Source organism: Triplophysa rosa, linkage group LG15 (genome assembly GCF_024868665.1).
Source record: "Triplophysa rosa linkage group LG15, Trosa_1v2, whole genome shotgun sequence".
NCBI lineage: Eukaryota > Metazoa > Chordata > Actinopteri > Cypriniformes > Nemacheilidae > Triplophysa > Triplophysa rosa.
Genome location: NC_079904.1, coordinates 15,986,852 through 16,009,781, shown reverse-complemented (window position 1 = coordinate 16,009,781; position 22,930 = coordinate 15,986,852). Strand labels below are relative to the sequence as shown.

The window sequence follows — 22,930 nt, the reverse complement described above, 5'->3', positions numbered from 1 at the left end:
CAACCCTCTTTCACACTCAGATATTTCTCATGATTCAGTCTTAACATAATGACAGGCCTTTATGTGATTTTTATTTATCACACAGGCAAGACCAGGTGTGGCAGGAGCACACCCATAGTGAGCAGAAGCTGTTGGGTTTCCAACATCACAAAGCAATTGTCATGATCAATCAGGGTTGTTATATGTTCTGAATAACACATTTGGAGTTTCAGTGAAGGCCATTAAACTGTATGTGATTATATGTGTGGTTAAAGTGAAGTGACTATAGCAGAAGGCGTTTTGGGTGACTATAAACCTCCTGAATGTTTACGCTTATTTAGTTTATCTGGCTAATCAGAATTTGACAACATGTGGTTGACACACAACATAACAATGCAGTGTTGTGTCAGGACATTGTAGCTACGTCTTGACATAAACACAGGTACAGATGACAGGTACGCATTTCGGCCAAAAGTGAAAAACATCTTTGAAAAAAAGGGGGGGGGTGTGGTTGGGGGTGTATAGATAAGGTAAAACATCCTATAGTTCACCTGAGCCTGTGCCATTCAGGACATGTGTCGTAAGAACTGTGTACAAGTTGTATCCTTGGTGATAGGACACCCTCAGGCTATGAGCTCTGTTAAAAAAGTACAGTACAGGACTCCATGTGCTAGCATTCCTTTAATGTTGTTTCAATGCATTTTTTCTTGAAACCATGTTACTGGTCTTTCGGGGGATGCATACTGTTAGCCTTTGTTCTCTGAATGCTGCGTACTTTTGTGCGAATAGTTTGTAATTAAAAAAGTGATTAAAAGATAAATATTATAGCAATTGACTTGTTATAAATAGATAATAGTCGATGACAAATAATTGTATACCCAAAACAGCCCATTAATTAACAGCAATGATCTGTCCATTTATAAAGATAAATATTGCCCTTCAATTACATTACATGAATGTATGTTCTGCCTCAAAACTATATGTCCCTATAGGTTTATTAAACAGATCATCTGCTGTTCTTTAAGCTGCATTGCTGCGTGCAAAATCATATTCAAGCCCCACTAACATCACTCTGCCAAATTCCATTCCTCCAAACCCATCCTCCACAACTCCCCACCACACACACACACACACACACCAACATATTGCAACATGCTCATCTTCAGGCTGGTGTGGTCTAAAATTCCAACACGTGTCAGTAAATGAGCCCTAAAAACTGATAAATAACTCAAAAATTCAACAAGAAATGTAACTTTTCTGTGAATAAACACTACCTGTTTTTGTCCTTTGTTTTTACTCACCATGTCTCTCTCACACTGCCTCTTACTCATTTCTTATCAGTGTTTCAGTCTGAAAACTACCTACAATGTTTCCATAAAGGAACAATTACAAATGCATAATCACCTCAAGACAAAAGTGTCTATAATAATGTCCATTAATATAAAAAATATACATTAAAATATTATTTAAAATTATTTTAAAATTATTTTTACTTAAACATATATAGTTTACCCTGTTGAAAAAAACAGCTGGTTAGGTATGTTTTGATGCTGGTTTGCTGGTTTGTGCTGGTCCTTAGCTGGTCATGTGCTGGTCCTTAGCTGGGTTTAAGATGGTCAAACCAGCATCAAAACATACCCAACCCAGAATATGCTGGTTTTTTCAACAGGATAAACTTACAGCTTCCTAAAGCTGACTGAACTTTAGCATGCTAATGCTAGCTATTATAACCATTACTCCACCATGGTTGGAGCTCCACCATTACACCATTAAAAAGTCAATAAAAATACATACACATGTTAAGTGCTTGTTCCGCTGCATAAAGTACCTGTAGTGTTTTTTTAAAGACTTTCCTTTTTCTATAAAAAAAATAAAAAAAAATATTCTATTTATTTAGCTCTGTGTTTTTTCATTAGAGACTCACTCTTTTAACATTGGTTGAACTGTAACATATCCTGTTCTGTCTTCCTGGTTTTCTAATTGTTAAACCCCTTCCTCCCCGATTCCTTCTGGCCAAGCTGCATTCTGTGAATCTTTATGTCAAAAGGTCACATATTTTCTCTAAAGTCCTATAATGCACCAGATAACAGGCAGTGCAAACCAGAAGCCTGTGACATACACAACCACACAATCACTTTGCCTGGCAATCACTCTAAAAATCCCATGTGAATAAAGTTGGTTTTCAAGACATGCTTATGTAGAACTCTGCCAGTGCTTTCAAGGTGGGAAGTTCTTTATTATCTCTTGCCTCATGTGAATGGGCTGAAAGGGTAATTAAATGCATAACAAATATCTCTTTCATTTGCTGAATGTGTGAATTTGACGATGACTGTCTGTGTAACACCAATGAATACCTCCTGCACTCCACCCAAACAGATGGAGATTGAAATTGTCATGCATTAATCATGTCTAGTAAGTCAGGTGGTGCGACTGGTGAAAGTCTGCTCTGTTAAAATATAACCCCCCCTCTCTCTCTCTTTCTCTCACTCATAGCCTACTCTCTTTCTCTCTCTCTCTCTCTCTCTCTCTCTCTCTCTCTCTCTCTCTCTCTCTCGCTCGCTCGCTCTCTCTCTCACACACACACACGGACACACAAAAAGTCCAAGGGGCATTTAGGGGTGGAGTCTAAAGCTTCCTAAAGCTAAAGGACGTCAAAGCAAAGTTGAACCTGTTTGGTGAAGCGAAGCGTCGCGTTTAGCCCTATTGATATATTAACTCATAGGCTGAACCGCTATTATCTGCCCCACCTTACTAAAAACTTTCAATGACTTGAGTAAAGCCACCACCCAGCCACCACCCAGAGGACTTTATCCGAGCACGTCTGCCAGATTAAACAGTGTGCTGGAATCCACAGTCTCTAATTCAACCAAAGCAGAATTACGTTAGGATGTACCGACACGCTGTTCTCTGCGTCTGCCTGACGGTTTTGGTAAGTTTTTCTGCGTTACATTTATTATGCTTTTATTATGTTAATAGTGTCGCTAACTTTAAAAAGTTAAGCAAATTATTTTTGTGTGTTTTTATCTAAACAGTGGTTGTTGTCGAATAAAATCCTGCCGTTCAGAATGAATGGTTAGCGTAATTGCGGTCAAAATGCGTTGTAGTTGTTATTATAATAATAAACTACTGCTGTTTTTTATTTTTTGTTTATGTGTTCATGCATTCATTTATTTATTTTTTCATTCATTCGTTTATTTATTTTCATAACTGTGGAGGTTAATATCACGCGAGCGTTTTTATCGGTAATCTTTAGTATATAGTATACTATGGTAATTTTGTTGAATCTTTAGTATATAGGCTACTATATGGTAATTTTGTTGAAACTGTACCATGAATGAGAACTAACATTATGAATGGCTAATTATTTTCTACTTTGTTTATAAAACTTTGTTTGGGTGTTGTGAACACGTCCATCAGAAACACGATGCTTGGTTTATTTGAAGATGAGCAGCTTTTCTCTCCAGCTTTGCTGAGATCAGGCCTTTTGAATGGTCTGCTTTGTTTTCCATTTAGTTACTGTTGTTACCAGAGCAACATTTTTAATCATCCAGATAAAAGAGGTTAGACATGTAAAAGTAAACCAATTGTATGAATTTATTTGTTTATTTATTTTGAAGACAGATTGACACTTAGGTATCAATAACTGTAAAATAGATGATGTGAATTAGGCTACTATTTGTACCGATTCATTCATTCTCTCAACACTGTACACTCTAAAAAAATGGTGCGATATAGCACTAAAAGTGGTTCTTTGCTCGTAATCATAGGGGAACCACTTTTAGTGCAACATAGCACCATATCTTGGGGCTTCAGTGGTTCTTTGGGGTGACCGAGGTGCTATATAGCACCGTTTCCGTATAAAGAACCTGTTAAGCCACTGTTTGGTTCTTCAGCGGTTCTATATAGCACCTCAGTCATCCCAAAGAACGGTTGAAGAACCCCTAAAGCACCAAAATATGGTTCTATATAGCACTAAAAGTGGGATTACGAGCCAAGAACCACTTTTAGTGCTATATAGATATATTGATAGATAATACCCACAATGCTCACATCACATAAAAGTTTGTATGCTTTTGATCATTTTAAGTGGATCCATTATTTGAATTTAGTTTTTTTAAGAATCCACTGAAACCTGAATACGTTTCAAAACTTTAGGTTCAGGTAGCTATACAGCTATTTCTGCAATCTGCACTTGTAATGACAAGCATTTTATTTCTTGGGTGTTTAAAAATATATAAAAGACCACTTGGTCAGTTTCGGTAAAGGACATCTGCGGACACAAACCTGGCAACTATATTCTTTTACTTACATGTTTTACTTATTGATATTGTGTTTAGGTCTGGGCTCCACGGGTCAGAATAAAACAGTTAGTTAGGAGATAAGATTAAGAACAGGTTCATGTTGACCAAAACCCATCGTATTAAACAATACCATGCTGTTGCATAGCATTGTCATATATCACAAGACACAGGCCTTTATCTTTTTAAAGCTTTCTTGATAGTGAACAAAGGTTTTGTTTTCATGCTTGTCTTATTATATTATTGATTTATTTAGTTTATGATTCATGAGTTTATGATTTATTTTTATTGTTGGGGTCTAGTCTGGTTGTTTGCCGCAAGTAAACTGATGGATTGCTTGTAGCCAAAGCCAATATGTTACAGATAGAGCAGTTGAAAAAAGTTCTCACGCAGATAAATAATACACACAAACAACGCAAATAAACATTTTCTTAATCATCTGAATTTTTTTCAGCTTGTTTTTAAGTGCCAAGTGTATACATTCGTTAATCACGACGTATTTGTTCCACTAAATTCTGTTGGACTAAAGGAAGAAATTGAATTAGTTCAAAATGTATTGTCTGAAATCAAGTCTTATGTTACAAAATATTTAAATATGAAATGAATTGTTTTGAAGACATGTATGTTGTATGTTCGGTTCCTCTAAAAATACTTAACATCTTCATTTACAGATACAATTTTTGGAGTTTCTCAGATTTTGTTGACACATTTTAGTTTAGTTTTAAATCTCAGTTGCCATTCACATACTGTATGACAGAAACTGTATTAGTCAAAGATTTACTCAATCAAACTGGGGAATGTGATACTTCTCTGCACTATTCATATAAATTCACTTTCACTTGCAATCTGTCTCCTGTGTCACTCCCTCAGGTGCTGTTTCCATGCAGTGAGTCGTGTGAGCTGAGGCCTGTTCATGCTCTTGTGCCGAAGACAATACCTGCCGGTTATATTATCTCGAAAGGAACAAAAGAATGTATGATTTGCACTTTCACAAAATCTTTTATCTAAGTGACTCAAATTGACATTTTCTTTTTGTATCTAGAGTAAGGTTTTCCAGGTATGGTTAATGAAAATGACACTTGCAACTTTGGTGAGATAATGGTTAACAGCAGCAAATAACTGAATCTTAGAATGTGGAAAGTGGATGGCAATGCCAGTCAGCTTTGGCTGTTATTAAGCCTAGTTCGTTTAGTATTTTGTTTTATCACGCATAACAACTTTGAACAATAATAATAACATGAGGTTTCTATTTAAACATTATTGTATGTTATAGTATAATTTTTTATTAACTGTATGTTTGACAACATTAACTTATTTATAGACATTAAGTAGCTTTAGAATTCTTGATTCTAATATTCCAATTTAGCCCGATGTTATGGAATTGTAACCCTAGTTAACACTTGATTTCAAAGTACAAGTTATATTTAAAGTCGCTGTATTTTCTTCCCAGTAAATCTCCAAGGTTGTGGGCTCAGACCTGTGGCCTTCACTTCGAGCGACCCTGACTTTGCTGTAAACACAGATGGCACCATCATCACACTCCGTGGTATGAGGATCACCACAAAGCACTTTGCTGTACATGTGAAGGATGAGAGTGGTTATGATTGGAGGGTGGATGTTATCCTAACATGTAAAGATGAGGTAAAACCGTAGTCCCCAGATTCATCCAGTTGGATTTGCAGTAGAAGCTCAAGGATTGTCTCTCTATATGTTTTGATTGCAGGCCTCACAGAAATCTGGCAACGTGGTTCACAGGCGTTTCAAGAGAAGATGGAGGCCTTTGCCTTTTGCTATTATCGAAAATGACAGTCCACCTTTCCCAAAGGATGTTGAGACGGTGAGACTATAACATCCTCCGGAAATACTGTTTCTCCTCTTTTGATCTGCTCTTTTACTTAGTAGATTCTGTTTGTCGTTGCCCAGATTGCATCTGACTCTTCGGTAAATTACACTGTGTATTATGAGATCAGTGGGCCAGGTGTTACTACAGACCCTGTTGGTCTCTTCACGTTGGACAGGGACACTGGCATGATCCGTGTGAACAGGGCTGTTGACCGTGAACAGTATCCACAGTTTGTTGTGAGTCTCTACATTCCAGGCCTTATATGGAAAACAATGGAAAGGAAATAGAACAGCCAATGGTTTGAAATATAAAGCATCACACAACTAAATGTTTCTCTTGTCCCTTTTTTGTAGTTTAAGGCTCAAGTGTTTGACAGACGGACCCAACAGGAAACAGATCAATTTCTCCCCATCACTGTTAATGTAGAGGATAAGAATGACAACGCCCCTCAGTTTGTCGGAAGTCTGTTTTTCACCGTGCAAGAACGCTGTAGTGCAGGTAAAGAAAAAATGAATTAAACTGTATATTTAAAGGTAAAGTGCATCATTTTTGTTGTGTGTATGTTTTTTATGCTTTCTTTAACCTGTGGCTTTTAGCCATATCTGAAGAACTAAATGTTGTTGAGCAGATCCACCTCATGGTTCAATTGGCTCAACCAATAGACTTTTTTCACAGATAGACCTGTTAGCAGATTAAATTTTTCCCATTTGGTGACAAAAGTTGCTGAACCTGATATTTTAAGCATATTTAAAAGTTTATATTTTAGTTTTGTTTTCAACTTTATTGTAATATTTTTAATTTGCTTTTAATTTTATATTTTTACATTTTTTTTATTTAAATTTCTGGCAGTTTTGTTATGTGCTTTTGTCATTTTATTATTTGTTTGTTTATTATTATTATTTGTTAATTGCTATATAAATTAAATTTATTTCTATTTTGGTTTTGATTTTAAGTGCCTCAACTTCAGGAAACTTTCAGTTTATTGCTAAGACAACATTTCTTATTATTGTTTAGTTCAAGTTTTTCAAATAATATTTAGGCTGCTATTTTATTTAAATTCAATGAACAGAAATGTTTGAATAGTAATCTATAATAATGTTGATTCTGTTTTTCAGGTACTATCGTAGGGAAAGTAAATGCCACAGACAGAGATCTGGCCAAAACCCATCATACCTTAATAAAGTACACTCTTCTCAATGCTACCGACATGTTCCTCATCGATGGTTTTACCGGAGTATTATCTGCTAAATCCAACAACCTAGACAGAGAGGTACAGAATTATTATTTTTTATTTCTAGTACATTTTTTCAGGTGTTTAGTGTTGTGGCTGTAATGTCTTTCATATTGCTGAACCTTATGATCAGATGTATATAGGGTGGGAATTGTATTCTGCTATGTTTTTAAATCAGAAGGTTTTTGTTCCTCTTTTCCAGGCTCAGGAGAAAGTCTATGTTGGCATTGAGATAAAAGATATGGGCGGTGCTCCAGATGGACTCTCTAACAAGGGAACTGCCGTGGTTACTCTCACAGATATTAATGATAACCCTCCCACTTTTAAAGAGAAGTTGGTAAGATCTGTTTATTGTCTCTACAACAATTCATGAAATGAAACACAAATGGTCATTTACTTAATTTTTTCAAACTAGATCTTCTGATCTGTGTTGCATTGAACATCTTTTAATTTGTCAGATTTGTTGTTTTTTATTCTTAAAACACAGAGATTAACAGTGGAGGTTTCTTAGAAATCAAAAACCCATGGAAGAGTTTAGAATAAATGGGAACTCTATTAATACTGTGCAAAAAGCATCACAGAGTGAGACCTAAAAAATCTGGTTGATAAAATGCCAAAAGTAAGCAAATGTGACTACTTCGAAGAAGCTAAAATATAACAGTTCGATTTATTTTGAATTTTCTTCAGTAATTATAAAAATTCTATAATTACTTTTGTGTAAATCCGTATTTGTATGAGCTCAACATTTTTCTAAGATGCCGTAAAATATTATTAAAGAATGAGCAAGTGACCCTAAACTTTTGAATAGTAGTGTATATTTAGCAGGTCCCATGGAAAAAAATGTAACAAAATTATGAAATGTTAAAGATAAATGCTTAAAACAAAAACATTTTTACCCACTGCTGGGCAAAGAAACATAGACTAAATTCAAAGAGAAGCTTTCTTTCTTTTAAACCTTAGTAATGTAATATTTAATTTAATACTTCATTTTATGTTTTATGTAAGGCAATAATACTGGTAATGAAAAAACTATTTGCAGTGTCTTAGGGATGCTAGTGCGTATATATACAGTACTTATCTTAACAGCAAACATTCTTCTGGATGCAGGAATCACGTGCTGTGTCTGCTTTTTAAAGCATATGTTTGCTTTCTTGTAACAGTATAAGGGCCAGGTGACGGAGAACCAGCAAAATGTGCTAGTTCTTAGGATCCCTGTGGAGGATAAGGACATGATAAACACCCCCAGCTGGAAGGCCCTGTATGAGGTCAGCAAGGGAAACGAGAGCGGGAACTTCAGGATGGAGACAGACCCCAAAACCAACGAGGGGCTTCTGTATGTCATAAAGGTATGATAAGATAAAAAATATTCAGTTGATATAACTTTTATAACTTCATCTGAATATAAGTTTTTCTGCTAAATGAATAGACACCAAATAAATTTTATTATCACATTTTGCTTCTTACTAGTAGGCTGTGTTCATGTAGCGAGGTGTAGAGGTCTGTAGAGCTCTTGTTAAAACTTTGACACGGTTGTGTTGATATTATTTATAGAAGCATTGCATGGTTAGCTCCCCATTTTAGAGCTGTGTGTGAAAAGGCTTGTCAGTTTGATACCAGACACACCCTGTTATAAAACTAGTGCAAATATGGGATCTCGTCTTCAAGGAAAAGAGCACATATTATGCAGACCTTTCATTTCAACAGCTCATCACAATTTTCGATTTAAAATATTGGTGCTTTTTGTGCAATGAAGTTTTGTGATTTACTTTTTGCATTGTTCTGACATGTGTTGTTCTCTTCTCTAAGCCATTGGATCATGAAAAAACTCCTCTGGTGAAGCTTGAGGTAACTGCCCGTAATGAAGCTCCGTTGGTTGGGACTTCAGCCACCTGGCAGTCTGTGCCGGTGGAGCTCACTGTAGGAAATGAGGACGAGGGTCCGGAGTTCACCGCCCCCATTCTACGTCTCAAGGTCAAGGAGAACCTTCCAAATGGAACCGTTATTGGAACGTATGCAGCTTTGGACCCAGAGACCAAAAGCAGCAATGGAATAAAGTGAGTTCTGTGTTAATGTGGTTATAAAGCCGTTTAAGATGTTTGGTCAAACTAGACCAGGATTTAGGAGACCAACTTACCACCTTGGTTTATTAATTTAATTTAATTTATTTTATTATTTTATTTTATTGTATTATTTCATTTTATTATTTTATTCATTTTATTTTATTAAATAGTGCAGTGTTTATTGTAAATGATTTATTTGTGCAGGTCATTATATATTTATTCTTTTAATTTTGATTCCCTCGTAATCTATAATCAATCATTAATATCTTTTCAATGATTGAAATATGGGTGAGGCTATATTGACTGTCCAGTGACTTCCAACTTTGCATCAATTCCCGAAAGACAAAATCGAGCCCTAATTTTTTTTACATTCTAGAAGCCGTTTTACTTGAATATACATTGAAAAACGAAACAAATAATTACATAAAAATGAACTAGTTTTACGTCAAAAAATATGTGGTTGAATTAACCTCACTAAATTAAAGAGTCTTGCAATATACTGTACCAACAAAAGTTATTTTAGGAGTCAGAAAAACAGAAAAAGTGTAGTGTGACACCTGTACATGACTTGGCAGCATATATGATGGGTACAATTTAGACTAGTTTTTAGAGTTACGAATAAAGTAATATTGAATAAATCTTCAAACCATTAGTATTATCGCTGTATTGCCTTGGCTATATGGGAGGTCTTTCGATTTTTTGGCTTTTTTGAATACCTAACAAATTCTCTGTAGTACATGAAATCTATAAATCTATAAATCTAAATCTATAGTTCTGTCCACTGTATGTTTTAGGTACTATAAGTTGACCGACCCTGGAAACTGGATCACAGTGGTTGAGAACACTGGAGAACTGAAAGTTGCCAATACTATAGACCGCGAATCACCTTTGGTCTCCAACGATCTTTACAACATAAGCGTCAAAGCAGTGGATGAAAGTAAGTTCTGCATAATTACAGTAAACCTGATGTACTGTAGACATTCAACACACATATAAAATATTATGCAGCACAAAAAGGATTGCGTATCTGTGTGTACACTCCTGTTTTCGTTCTATGAATGGGTGTGTGCGTGTGTTCCAGAACCATTTGGCTCTGTACACAGGGTGTGGTTGGTTAGAACATGAACAAAGTCTCTGAGAAGTCGATGTGGGTTTTGTGTCAGTGTGATGTAACACTGATGATCCTTACTTGATCCTACATGTTCTAAGTACAGAATGTTGTTAAATGACATTCCAGAAAGAGATGAAACAGTTGTCTATCTTGAGCTTTTACGAGTCAAAGACGTTTCTCGGAAGTGTAGATGTTTTGTTGTGTCTGTAATGCCAGACAACCGATGGCATTTAACCACACGAGACTCACTGTAATGTTTCTTTTCTCAGGTAAGAAGATCGGAAAGGGAATGGTTATACTCCAGATTGAAGACATGAATGATAACATGCCCGTTATTCCGGGTTCGGAGCTGATCATGTGTAGTCGGGGTGATACGCTGAGCTCAGTTCTCGTCGAGGGTGTGGACAAAGATCAGTCACCTTACTCGACTCCATTCATTTTTGAACTCGGAGCAGAGCATGATGGAAAATGGAAACTGAAGGATGCCACAAGTAAGACTGGAGGACGGAGGTGCCTCTTAGAGCTGGGGGAACAGCTTTTTAAAATTGAAAAGAATAGTGAAAAAGTCTTATTAATTCACACTCATGTCATTTTATAGCAATCTGAGTTTCTTATTTTCACCAAAGGTGAAATTTTGTGGTGGTCAAAGATACACTTTTAAGGCAAGCAGTAGTACCATTAAGTGTTTTTTTAAGGAGTAGTTCACCTTCAAAATGAAAATTCTGCCATCATTTACTCACCCTCTTGTCATTACAAAAGAAGAAATTTTGAAGAATGTTGTTAACAGCCCCCCATTCACTTGCATTGGTTACAATAGAAGTGAATGGGGGGCTGTGCTGTTCTGTGACCAACATTTTTCAAAATATCTTCTTTTGTGTTCTGCAGAAAAATGAACGTCATACAGGTTTGAAATGACAAGAGAGTGTGTAAATGACGACAGAATGTTCATTTTGAAAGTGAATTGCTCCTTAATATTATTTACTGTATTATTTCTGGGGGCACTGTTCCTTTAAGGGATAAGTGTTCTGTGTTAAACTCAAAGCGGCCTACTTTTCCTGACATTCCTTTCTCTTCTCTGTTGGCAGGCTCCTCTGTGGTGCTGGAACAGGCTGTACACATGCCCAACGGTCTGTACACTGTACCGCTGTTAGTAAAAGATCTGCAGGGATTAGGGGAGGCGCAGACTGTGAATGTGCGAGTTTGTTCCTGTGAGAGGGAGGTAGACGGGGTGGGAGTGTGCGGAGCGCGAAGTGCCTCATCTTCTCTGGGGAGCTGGGGCATCCTCGCTTTAGTCCTCTCTGGCCTGCTGCTGCTGCTGTTGTGTGAGTTTCCCCTTTTATATATTTAATGTATACACATGTATAAGTTGTAATACTTTATTTTGCACTTTTTCTATTTTAATACACAAATAATAATAATAATAGAATAGCAAATCTAGTGAATTTCAGAACTTCTGCACTCGAGCTGGAATTGATTCCAAATGTTTGTACAAAACTTGGTAATTCATGTAATCGCAGCATGCTTTGAGAATGTTCTAAAGAACCCCTTTTGTGCTTCGTGAAAGCACAAAACATACTTGTAGGTGCAAACAGTAGGTGTCAATGAGCTCTTCGCGCACATCAACCGCACCACCCGATTCGCATCATTCACGTCGCCCAGCACGAGTTCGCGTCTATTCACGTCTTTGCATTGACTTTGTATGTAATGTGTTCACGCAAATCGCTTATTTCATGTTTGGTCTGAACACAGTATTAGGCTTCAAAATAAAAAAACAAGACTTTGTTATATTTGAGCATTTTTAATCTTGCAACAATTTGAGTAGAATTTGTAAAAATATACTTTATCAAACAGCTTTTTGAGGCGATGCCATTTCTGCCGGACTCTTATTGCTGCTTTTTTCTGCTTTTTCCTCATTCCGTCCAATTCAACCATTTTAAAGTAAATCATTTTTCAAATTATTTCGATTTTTTTAAATGAGATATTTTTGCAAATGTTTACAAAAACAAATTCAGACACACACCATACAGACAAGAGAAACACTTCACTGAAGTGACCCTAAGCTTTTAAACGGAAGTGTATACAAAAATGACATGATCATTTATATAAGGTACGTCATATTAAAATGTCTCTTTCTATAAAGTCTGTCTTTCTCGCTCCATCAGGTTTGTTGCTAATCTTCTTCTGCAGCACTAAGAGAGAGAAGGTTGCCCTAAATGATGATACAGGAACGGGCGGAATGCTGCTTAAATCCAACACTGAGGCACCTGGTGAAGAAGTGGTAAGAGAAACCCGTTTTTCAGTACTGTACGTAAGTTTAAGCAAATCGCTGAGTGTGTACAGTACTGTGAAGATATTTGACCGTATTTCACTGGAATGCTTTTGTCTCTATAGAAAGACGGAGCGTTCATGACGCTGGCCGGGGCGGACGGATTGGACGGGTCGGTCAATGGCATCATGGCGGACATTAAGAATGTGGGTTTGGCTGGGGGTCACTATAGCCAGCAGTTTGGCCAGGGCGGAGGCGTCTACAACAACACCACTCAGGAGTTTGGGACAGAGAAGTACTACTTATCTGGACGTCATAATGGCAGTCTCTATGGCGCCAACACCACGTACCAGAAGTATGGAAACGTAAACACTCTCGACACGTGGAGATCGAATAAAAACTACCTGGACAGGGTGAGAAACACTGGCATGTTTGGATGCAAACCGTTTACACCTGTATTGAGCTCTGTTTACTTGTGATGTCAATACCGGGTGCAAACAAGTTCCGTTATCTTTGTTCTGATGTTATCGTCATGTGACCTAACCTTTGACCTTTGCTTTGTGACAGAAACTGGCTTACTTGGGAGAGGAGGAGGACGGGCGGTATGCAGATGATCTGCTGAAGACTTATGGGAATGAGGGGATGGGCTCTCCTGCAGGTTCTGTAGGATGTTGTAGCAACCTGGGTGAACATGAAACCATGGACTTTTTAAACACTCTCGGACCCAAGTTTAGACCACTGGCTGACGTCTGCTACACGACAACTAATACCAAGAAATGATTGGGACAGGGGAAGTACTTTATGCTGGATGTCCTGGACCTTTGAACCCCAATGCAAAATATGTTCAGCAATATTATTGTGTATTTGCCAGAAACGATATCTAAACATTGTTCAATAAGATAAAGTCACTTGAGAAGCAAAATTGAGATGATATAGCAAGATGTTTTGTTTTACACTTCAATAAACAGTATTAGATATAATTGTAATATATGTATATATATATATATATATATATATATAATACTGTATAATATATATAGATATAATAGGTATAAAATCATAATTGTACTACCATGAAGATCTGGAAACAAGATATATTATTTTTGCTATTCAAGTTAATCTGTACTGTTTAGATATTTTGTTTCCATCTTTATATAGAAGCAAAACCAATGGTGAAGACAGTTAGTTTTAGGAATGCTGGATGAAAATGCGAGTGAGTGTGTGTTGCCTTTTGTTTGAGTGTGTAACTGTGTTACAAGCCTAATAATTATTTGCTGTGGATCTGCTTTGCACATCTTTTCCTCACAGAGCTGAGAAGAGACATTAGTCCTTCCCTGTTCAAATGAAATTCTCAGCTGTGTGAAGTATTACCTGAGTCTGTATTTGCAAGATGAGAATGAATGCAAACACGTGGCCAACGTGTGGAATTTCGAACATTTAACAGCTCAGAAAGCACTGACATAAAGACTCAGAATTCATCCTGTGCGGTATTACTGTAGCTTTTTTAACTTTTTGTTTGTAACTTTAATTCTGTGTAGTTGCGATGGGTTTATTTCAGTTCTCAAAACCAAATCTTTTGTATGTAAAATGTAAACCACTGTACATGAATACAATGCTTTAAATGAAGAGAAAGGTTAAAGAATAGGTAATATCGGGAAAAACAACACAAGAATATATCTGTTTTTTGCTATTTTCATTTTGTTTTAGCTGGACTTTTGTTGTATTTGCTGTAAATGGTATCAATAACATTATTCATTCATGTTGTGGGGAGTTAGTAAGGGATGTGTTTTGTAAATATTTTAATAAAATTGTTTACAGACCTTACTGTATTGCCCAAATGGTGTGAACGTTTATGGTAAAATGTAAAATATGGATTTAAATTTGATGTAAATTTACCCCACTGATGTATAAACGGAGTACATGAAATCGTGTTTGTTTAGTCAGTAAAAAGTAACATAGCGATAAAGTGTCTTCTAATATGCTAATATATATTGCATTCAATTGCCTGGTGAGAGCATGATTAAGGCATGTTTTCATCCTAAATATTCTCAATCTGTTGAAAACGTCTCCCCAGAGTAACTGTGGTAACCAGTATTTGTTTCCCCCCACGCTTAACCACATCCCCGGATGAGATGACATGCTTCTGACTGTATTTGTTGTTTGAGTATGAATGATGTGAGGTAAAATGTTGCGACAGAGTCAACAGGGAGCAAAACACATAACTACAGGCCATACAGCCTTCAGGAATATCCCAGTTTAACATCTAGAGAGTACTTTATCTTTAACCATGAAACTACCACATGCTTGGTAGAATGTTCGGAGCATCTCTAGAGAGAGGTTTGAAAGCTGTAGAATTAGATGACCTAATTTTTATTTACAATTTACTAGCAGCAATGAAAGGTTGTTGAATATTTTCCTGTTTGCACTACGGTTAAGTAGATCCATAATTCAGGGTTTGATTTTGTCCTTGTAATCCCTCATAAAGAATATTATTTAAAGCAGTTTTTTACTTTAGTGAGACCAGCCTTTTAACATGGTTGTGACTGAGGAGGCGTTGCGGATGCGTACGTCTTTGTGTTCAATCCTCACTTTTCCCTAAAGTCTCAAATATCCCAGTGCCCTGTGAAACATCTGATCAAGGTCTTGGCCTTCTACAAAATGGAGGAATTGATTCTACATTCAGTGAAAAGATTCAGTCAGGCAGACTGCCAGAAAATTCATTCTTTATTCAATAACAGACCCACAGTCTGAATGCAAAGCAGTCTCATTCAAACGGAAAGAAAAAGTTTGAAGCAAAAAGGAAGAATCCTGCCTTTCTCAGATCTCGTACAGCAGGTAACCAGAGAAAGTACTTAAGCGGTCTGTTGATTGTTTCTTGCTCAGGTCAGTGTTGTTCAGACGGACATAGACCCGGTCTCCGGCTTTCAGCTGCACGACTGCACTGTTGCTTGCCGTGTCCGTATGAAGGATGTCCACAGCTATTGCAGTGGCCACAACCTAACACACAACCACAATAAAAATGTTCAGTGTTGGGGAAGCTACTTTGAAACTGTAATTAGATAAGCTACAAGCTACTCATCAATAAAAGTAGTTAAAATACAGCTTAGCTACCCATCTGAAAAAGTAGCTAGCTACACTACAAGTTACTATAAAAATGTAACTAGCTACATTGAAACTACTTTGATTTTGGAGTGTCATTGTATATTAAGAATAACTGAATTATTGTTAATGACAAATGTTTTAAGAAAACAATGTTTAAAACAATGTAATACAATACAGTTATGATTTCAGTGTTATTTTATTTTGTAAACTACACAGTACTCAAGTTAAAGTTAAACAGTCAAGTTGAATAATCAAATTTATCTCAAGTTAACAGTTTGCAAAATGTAGACAATGTAAATCATTAAAACAACAAAAAGAACAAATTTGTTCTTTGTGTTTCCTTAAATTTGTGCTTGAAGTCTTTGATGCAGACAGCGTTTTAATTTTTGGTTTGCACAGAATAGCTACATACAAACGTGTAACCATTACTGTTTTCTTCTTTAAGAGACATGAACTTGGACAAATAAGGCCATGGGCAGTTAATCACTGCGGTCAAGCCAGCCGCGGTTTAGATTGGGATGCGCGGATATTGAGTGGTAAATTCCAGGAACGCCGCTTTTAAAGCTTTATTTAAATGAAGAGGATTCGCGTCTCTTGTCAATAACATATTTCTTGTCTTACGTTTAGAATATCTCGTTTTTGTCTAAATTGAGGCATTTTTTCTATGAATGTTTGCATTATTATTTCTGTATATTGTGAAAACAATGTCGCTGTCTATAACTTTTAATAATTTATTATTTTAATGCCTTTTAGACCCCTTTCCTGCAAATAAAACGGTTTATGCAGCTAAGTAGTTTGTCTATAACCTGTAGTCTTACGAAAATTGACCAAGTTTTTGTTTGTGGTAAAAGTGTAGTAAACATGTACTGTATTTTTGTGTGTAGACCTATTGATTACTTGATTACTATAGGCAAACCATGGTTTTAATACAGTACCCATGGATTTGAACAGGTACTAAGTATGGTTTTTGAAAGCATTTGCGTTTTAGAAAACGATTTTTCCACTATGGACTATAGAAACATTATTTGTAATAAGTAGAAAAAATGTATGGTGGGTTTCAGTAGGGGCCATCCCGCACTGCACACCACATATGGATTTATTTTACTGTAGCATTTTGGAGAAATACACAGTTTTCCACTTTAATCGCCTACATAAACATTATACATCTTCCGATTCCGAATCTGCCGCGGCCGCCATGCATGCCTTGCTCTATCCTGGATGGGTGTGTGCGTGCGTGTGCGTGCGTGCGTGCGTGCGTGTGTATGTGTGAGACTGTGTCGAGTTTACTTCGGCACATTCACGTAATCATCAGACGCTCTCTGGGTACTGTGCGTAAGCCGCAAGATGCGTTACAGAACAATAGATGGCAGTAATGCAAAATTTGAGTTTGTGAACTTCAGCAGTAAGTAAGATGACGACGCTTCCCCCCCTCCAGTGGGCTCTCACTAAATCCTTGGTGTTTCGGGTCTGACGTCATCACCCAAACGTGTTTTTTCGTCAATTTCAACAATCATAGGTAGTTTAGGTGGTTAGGGTTAGGGTGTGGGTTTCGGTCAAAACCAACAAGCCACGCCCACGGATCTGACTCGGAACACCAAGGATTTAGTGAGAGCCGTGCTCAGTGCGCTGATTATTGCTTAAAAGTTTGTCACAATGGAATGTAGCGAGTAGCGTTTGGACACGCTACACCGCTACTTGCTTGTGGAAGTATTTAACTACCGGAAAAGCTATACTGTTTTAAAAGTAACTTAACTACCATCAAGCTACATAAAAATGTAGTTAAGTTAGTAGCGTCGCTACTTGTAGTTAGCTACTCCCCAACACTGAAAATGTTAAGGTTTTTCACTATATAAATCATTTCAGCTTCATTTCAGAATTTTAGTCCAGTTGTTGCTGTTTCATGTAATGCTTTAAATCAGTTTTTTATCAGCTGGACAGGTAGCGTTGTGTTGTGAAGGTGTGTTGTGTTTTATACACATACAAAACATGACTTAAACATACATTTTCTATCATTAATATGAATTAAATTTCAAAATATAAAATTTAATTTAAAATAACATCTTTTTTTATTAGCCTACTTGACTATAGCCTACGTAAATTTATATATTTTTTACAGGGTAGTGTTAAAAGAATGAATAAAAAATAATGTAAAAGAGAAATAAATCGAAGACTTAGAGAACTAATGATCTTTTATTAAACAAGTTATATGACGTATATATCTACTATTTATTTAAAAACAAACTTATATAAATAAAGAATAAAGAAACAAACATGTTGGCAGACATTTTGTTGACATGAGAGACTCAGTCAAGGTAATTATGAATTAAAAATAAATAATTATTGAATATTTATTATCCATTATTATATAGTTAAACCAACACCAAACTACATAATATTGAAAAATACTGATGTAAAATATTCGTATCTGTTCTTTATTTGTTCCTCTGCAGAAAACACAATGTTAAATCAATCCCAATACGGTTAATACGGTAAACTTACCGTTTGATCATTAAGAACCAAGTCCACTCGTAGACTTTGCCCACACTTCACAATGTGAAAGATGAAGTAGTACGCTCCTGGTGTTTTACAGGTGAATGTCCCAGTAGAGGAATCATAACCACCTCCCAGATTAGTTATCACATCAGTAAATTTCAGCACTGCATTGTTTTCGATTTCATCCTTCAGTGAAGCATAAAATGCTACACCTCCATTTGTTATGGCGCTCTTACCCCGGGGTCCAGGTAAGCCAGGAGGGCCTGCTTTACCTGGAGGCCCAGCTGGACCAGGAGGTCCAACTCCAGAAGAGGCAAGAGGGATCACCAAGCCATTGCTACGGTCAGTTGAGCGGTCTGTGGAGGGGTCACACACAATCCTGCAGGATCCCAGTTGGTTTTCACCACTGGACCCACAGAGACCTGATTTAGTCAAACACAAAACTGCTAAGAGAGCTACTAACCAGTGTTTGGTCATGGTGAAATAATAATGAAGAGGTGACCGCACTCACGGAAGAGGGCTTCTATGAGGCACAGATTCTAGTTTGTGATTGGTGGAGTTAGGCGGTCACATGATGAAGTTGAGAAATTGTCTATCACCTGATTCAACTTTCATTGGCATCAGCAAAAACTAATATTACAATGCAATAACTTCCCTAAAAGTCTAAAAACGGTTATGCAACAAAGCTAAGCCAATGGATCTTTCTTAACATTTGTTTTTCTTTGTTCTCATAGGGTTTGTTAAAAATCTAAAGAAAATTGTCATTTTTGCCACCTACAGCAAAGTACCTTTTTTAAAGCAAATAGTAAAACTAAAAATGTTCTTTTAGGTGTTCAGAGCTAGAGAAGTTTCACGTGCCCCATGGCTGATTCTGTCAAAACTTTGTCAGGGATGCAAATGCTACGCGCTCAAACGTAAGGCTTCATAATACACACCCTACATTTTTCATAAAATGTCATTGAAAATAAAATTTCTCCAAATGTCACGCAGCGTTTGAATGTCAAGATCTATATTGATTGTATTCACACAAATTCCCACACACACATAAACCAACACACACTCACATCTAATAATCACATCGACTCACATCAATATAGCTGTAACTAGATGTATATAAATGAATGAGGTCTCAGACTTTTTAATAAGAGGCCAGCAGAGTCAGATGTAACCACCAGAGGTCTCACTTGCTTCACTTCTAATCATCGGGTTTCATTTTAAGTTTCAAAGGGATAGTTCACCCAAAACTAAAATTCTGTCATGAATTACTCACCCTTGAGTTGTCCCAAACCTGTATACATTTATGTTTGGTTGAACACAAAGAAATATATTTGGAAGAATGCAACCTCATATCTGAGGCGCCATTGACTACCATATAGGAAAAATTTAAATGGTAGTCACATGTGCCCCATAACTGTTTGCTTTCCTACATTCCTCAAAATATCTTCTTTTGCGTTCAACAGAACCATTTTTTTTCTTTTAGGGTAGTCAATAGTACCTCAGAAATGTCAGTTGCTAACATTCCTTAAGTTTCACAACTTTAGTTTTTTCTTGTTTTTGCAGGTACAACTTTAATTGTTTTGCTTATAGTCAATATGTCTTATGTACAGCTGCTTTGTAACAATGAAAATTGTAAAAAGCGCTATATAAATAAAGTTGAGTGAGAGAGTGAGTAGTAGGTCTATCAGGGCAAGGTTTGAGACACAACATGAGAGCACATCTAGCTTTTCAGTACTGACTGAATGCCTTACAAAGTAGGAATAAAATCAAGGTAATTTCCTCAAGGTCAATTCTCATATTTGCCTATTATTTACAGTTGGTGAAGAAACAGTATTGTATAAAGCATTACATATAATGCTTGGAAGTGTGCACAGTTAAATATTGGCACAAATACCACAGACCACCTCTTTGTATCTATATATATAACATTACATTTTTTTCAACTGAATTTCCCCACAAGATTTAATTAGCCATGCACATCGATTAAGGTAGTTCCTTTAAAAAGTGCTTTAGGAATAAAGAATTAAACATGATCACTTTAACAAAATAGATCTTTAGTGAGGAAAAGTTTTCTGCTATTTTGGACTCCCAAAGGATCTCATTAGGAGCTTAAAGAAGGTAGTTTTAACATTCACTAAAGCATCCAGTGGGAACACAAAAGAAGAGGGAACGGAGAGCGATTTCTAAAAGGTCTATTTGCTCAGAACTTGTGGCCACGTTTAATAAAAGAAACATTTGTCTGAGTCGTGTTGCATCAGATATACAGTACATGCTGTGTATATTATATATTGCGAACATGTTGAATTTCCCGGTGTTGCATTGTAGAATAAAACCTCAGTTTGCAGATGCATACATCCATATTTGAAACAGTCTAGTAAACGTCTCCCAGCAGGATCCTTTAATATCTCACAGTAGGATGTGTTGATTTGTCTATAAATCTGATTTAATCACGTTCCTCTCTATCTACCCTTAGCACAGTGAGACACGTCGTTTAGAAACATTTTCTTTTTACTGCCATATGCAAACATTCAAAATGTCTCCAATGGCTGCTGTTCACACCAAAGAAATATTGGCTTTATCCGGGTGATTTACGAAGGCATGAGAATAAAGCTTTGCAAGTCGGCGCTAAATAGCATTTTATTCTCAAAAGATCTTTTTTGGGTGTATAATAAAGAACAACGCAATCGATGAAAGGCCTTATTTAATGTGCGCTTTCTGCCCTTAATGTCTGAAGCATCTTCGCAGCAGCGATGTGCCTTGTTAAAACAGAAATGCTACCAGAAATCTTTATTGCTTTGAGACTGTGAGAGATGTTGCTCTGTGTTAAAGACAGTGAGAGAGGCCTTTGTGGGTTACAGCAGTAAGGCACATCATCAGTTGTGCTCAAGATGAGATTATGTCTCTGCTACTTTGTACCGTGTGTGTATCAGCCTGCAGGCCACAGCACCATGAGCTGCTATAAGCTCCAAGCTTTTAAATACATCCTAATGTGTAAAACAATTTCAAGGAGCAGGTGTAATGGGAATATTTATAACCTTATATATCCCATTCTATATATTGCACAATACTGTGCAAAAGCCTAACTTGCACATGGGGCCCTAGTGTCTTATATAATAAACTATTATTACCATAGTATTACCATGCTTTTACCATACTGCAAAATGTAACTTGCAAAATGTTTCCATGACAATGGTAACTTCACCAAATAATTTTTTGTAGGAAGTGTTAATTTATTGTTTTGTATACTGAATAAGAGATTAGTCCAAATACTGTATATTGCTAACAAAATGGGTCAAAGGTTTTCCTTCGTTAGGTTTCACGTTCCCAGCATGCATTGCATCATATTCAATTAGGTGGTAATTATATTTTTAAAAGATTTCCTTTTTGTTGGCTTTATGCTGTTGTTGTCATTGTCAATGTTTACTGTCTGTTGAATTTAGAGTTATTTTTAAGGAATAATGTTTGTGGATCGTCACCTTCATTGAGGTTTGTGTGTTGATGTCTAAATGCAAGACAAAATGTTGCCAGTTGCCACCCTTACACAAATAAAATATGTAAAAATATAAAGAAAACATGTTTTCGTATATATTAACGTAACAAATTAATTTATGATAAAAATATATAAAATATTGTCAATATGTTATAATATATTGAACAATAGAAAGAATTGACGCTTTTCATATAGACGTTTCAGCGGCAACAATAATAACAAACGCTATGTGGCCCAAAAACGTAACTTACGGTAGACATCTGCAAATAATCAATAACTGTTAAATAGTTTAAATTGAATTTAATACAATAAACATACAATAAAATATTATTATACATTAACATTAATTTAAATTAGATATAAAATAAATTGTTATATTATAACCAAACACAGACCTGGAACTTCGTGTCAGGTGCGTGTTTGAACTTGGTTCTAATGTAAATGCAATTTTTAATATATTACATTAGGCCTATGCCAGTGCTTTCCCATATGTTTTCGTTCCCATATGTTTTTAAAGTCCCTGTGAACCGGAAGTTGCGATCGTTTTTCTTCCGCATTTACGAGCGAAATGGATTTTCGAATGAGAAAAATAGTGGGCGTAGCTTTCGCTTTCTCTGTGATTTGATTGGATGTATATCAAATCACCGAGGTTGTATCTCATTATTGGTGCTGCTAGACCTTAGTGCTGCATTCGATACCATTGACCACAGCACACTCCTACATAGACTCGAAAATTATGTCGGCATTAAGGGAATAGCTTTGAAATGGTTTAAATCTTACTTATCCGACAGTTTTCAATTTGTAGCAATAAACAATGAGGTGTCACGCAAATCGCAAGTCCAGTACGGTGTACCACAGGGCTCAGTCTTAGGGCCTCTGCTCTTCGCATTATACATGCTACCTCTAGGAGATATAATAAAGCGACACGGAGTTAGCTTTCACTGTTATGCTGATGATACTCAACTTTATATTTCCTCGAAGCCTCATGAAACACAGCAGTTCCATCGAATAATGGAATGCATAGTCGATATAAAAAACTGGATGAGTAACAACTTTTTAT

At 36.4% G+C, this 22,930-nt stretch overlaps 2 protein-coding genes across 2 annotated transcripts; one reads left to right on the top strand and one right to left on the bottom strand.

Moving 5' to 3' along the window:
- Positions 1–2,635: 2,635 nt before the first annotated feature.
- dsc2l (desmocollin 2 like) lies at positions 2,636–14,612 on the top strand. Its single transcript, XM_057353193.1, has 16 exons — positions 2,636–2,908; positions 5,148–5,250; positions 5,728–5,918; positions 6,001–6,114; positions 6,201–6,356; positions 6,474–6,618; positions 7,236–7,390; positions 7,554–7,688; positions 8,512–8,697; positions 9,158–9,405; positions 10,206–10,348; positions 10,792–11,013; positions 11,608–11,844; positions 12,685–12,800; positions 12,914–13,201; positions 13,356–14,612. The coding sequence occupies exons 1-16, from the start codon at positions 2,867–2,869 to the stop codon at positions 13,566–13,568; spliced, it is 2,694 nt and encodes an 897-aa protein (XP_057209176.1). The 5' UTR covers positions 2,636–2,866; the 3' UTR covers positions 13,569–14,612.
- Positions 14,613–15,474: 862 nt separating this feature from the next.
- si:dkey-5n18.1 (uncharacterized protein LOC570444 homolog) lies at positions 15,475–18,885 on the bottom strand. Its single transcript, XM_057353352.1, has 2 exons — positions 18,390–18,885; positions 15,475–15,785 (listed from the first exon to the last, which is right to left on the bottom strand). Exons 1-2 carry the CDS (start codon positions 18,858–18,860, stop codon positions 15,606–15,608), a joined length of 651 nt encoding a protein of 216 aa, XP_057209335.1. The 5' UTR covers positions 18,861–18,885; the 3' UTR covers positions 15,475–15,605.
- Positions 18,886–22,930: the final 4,045 nt, after the last annotated feature.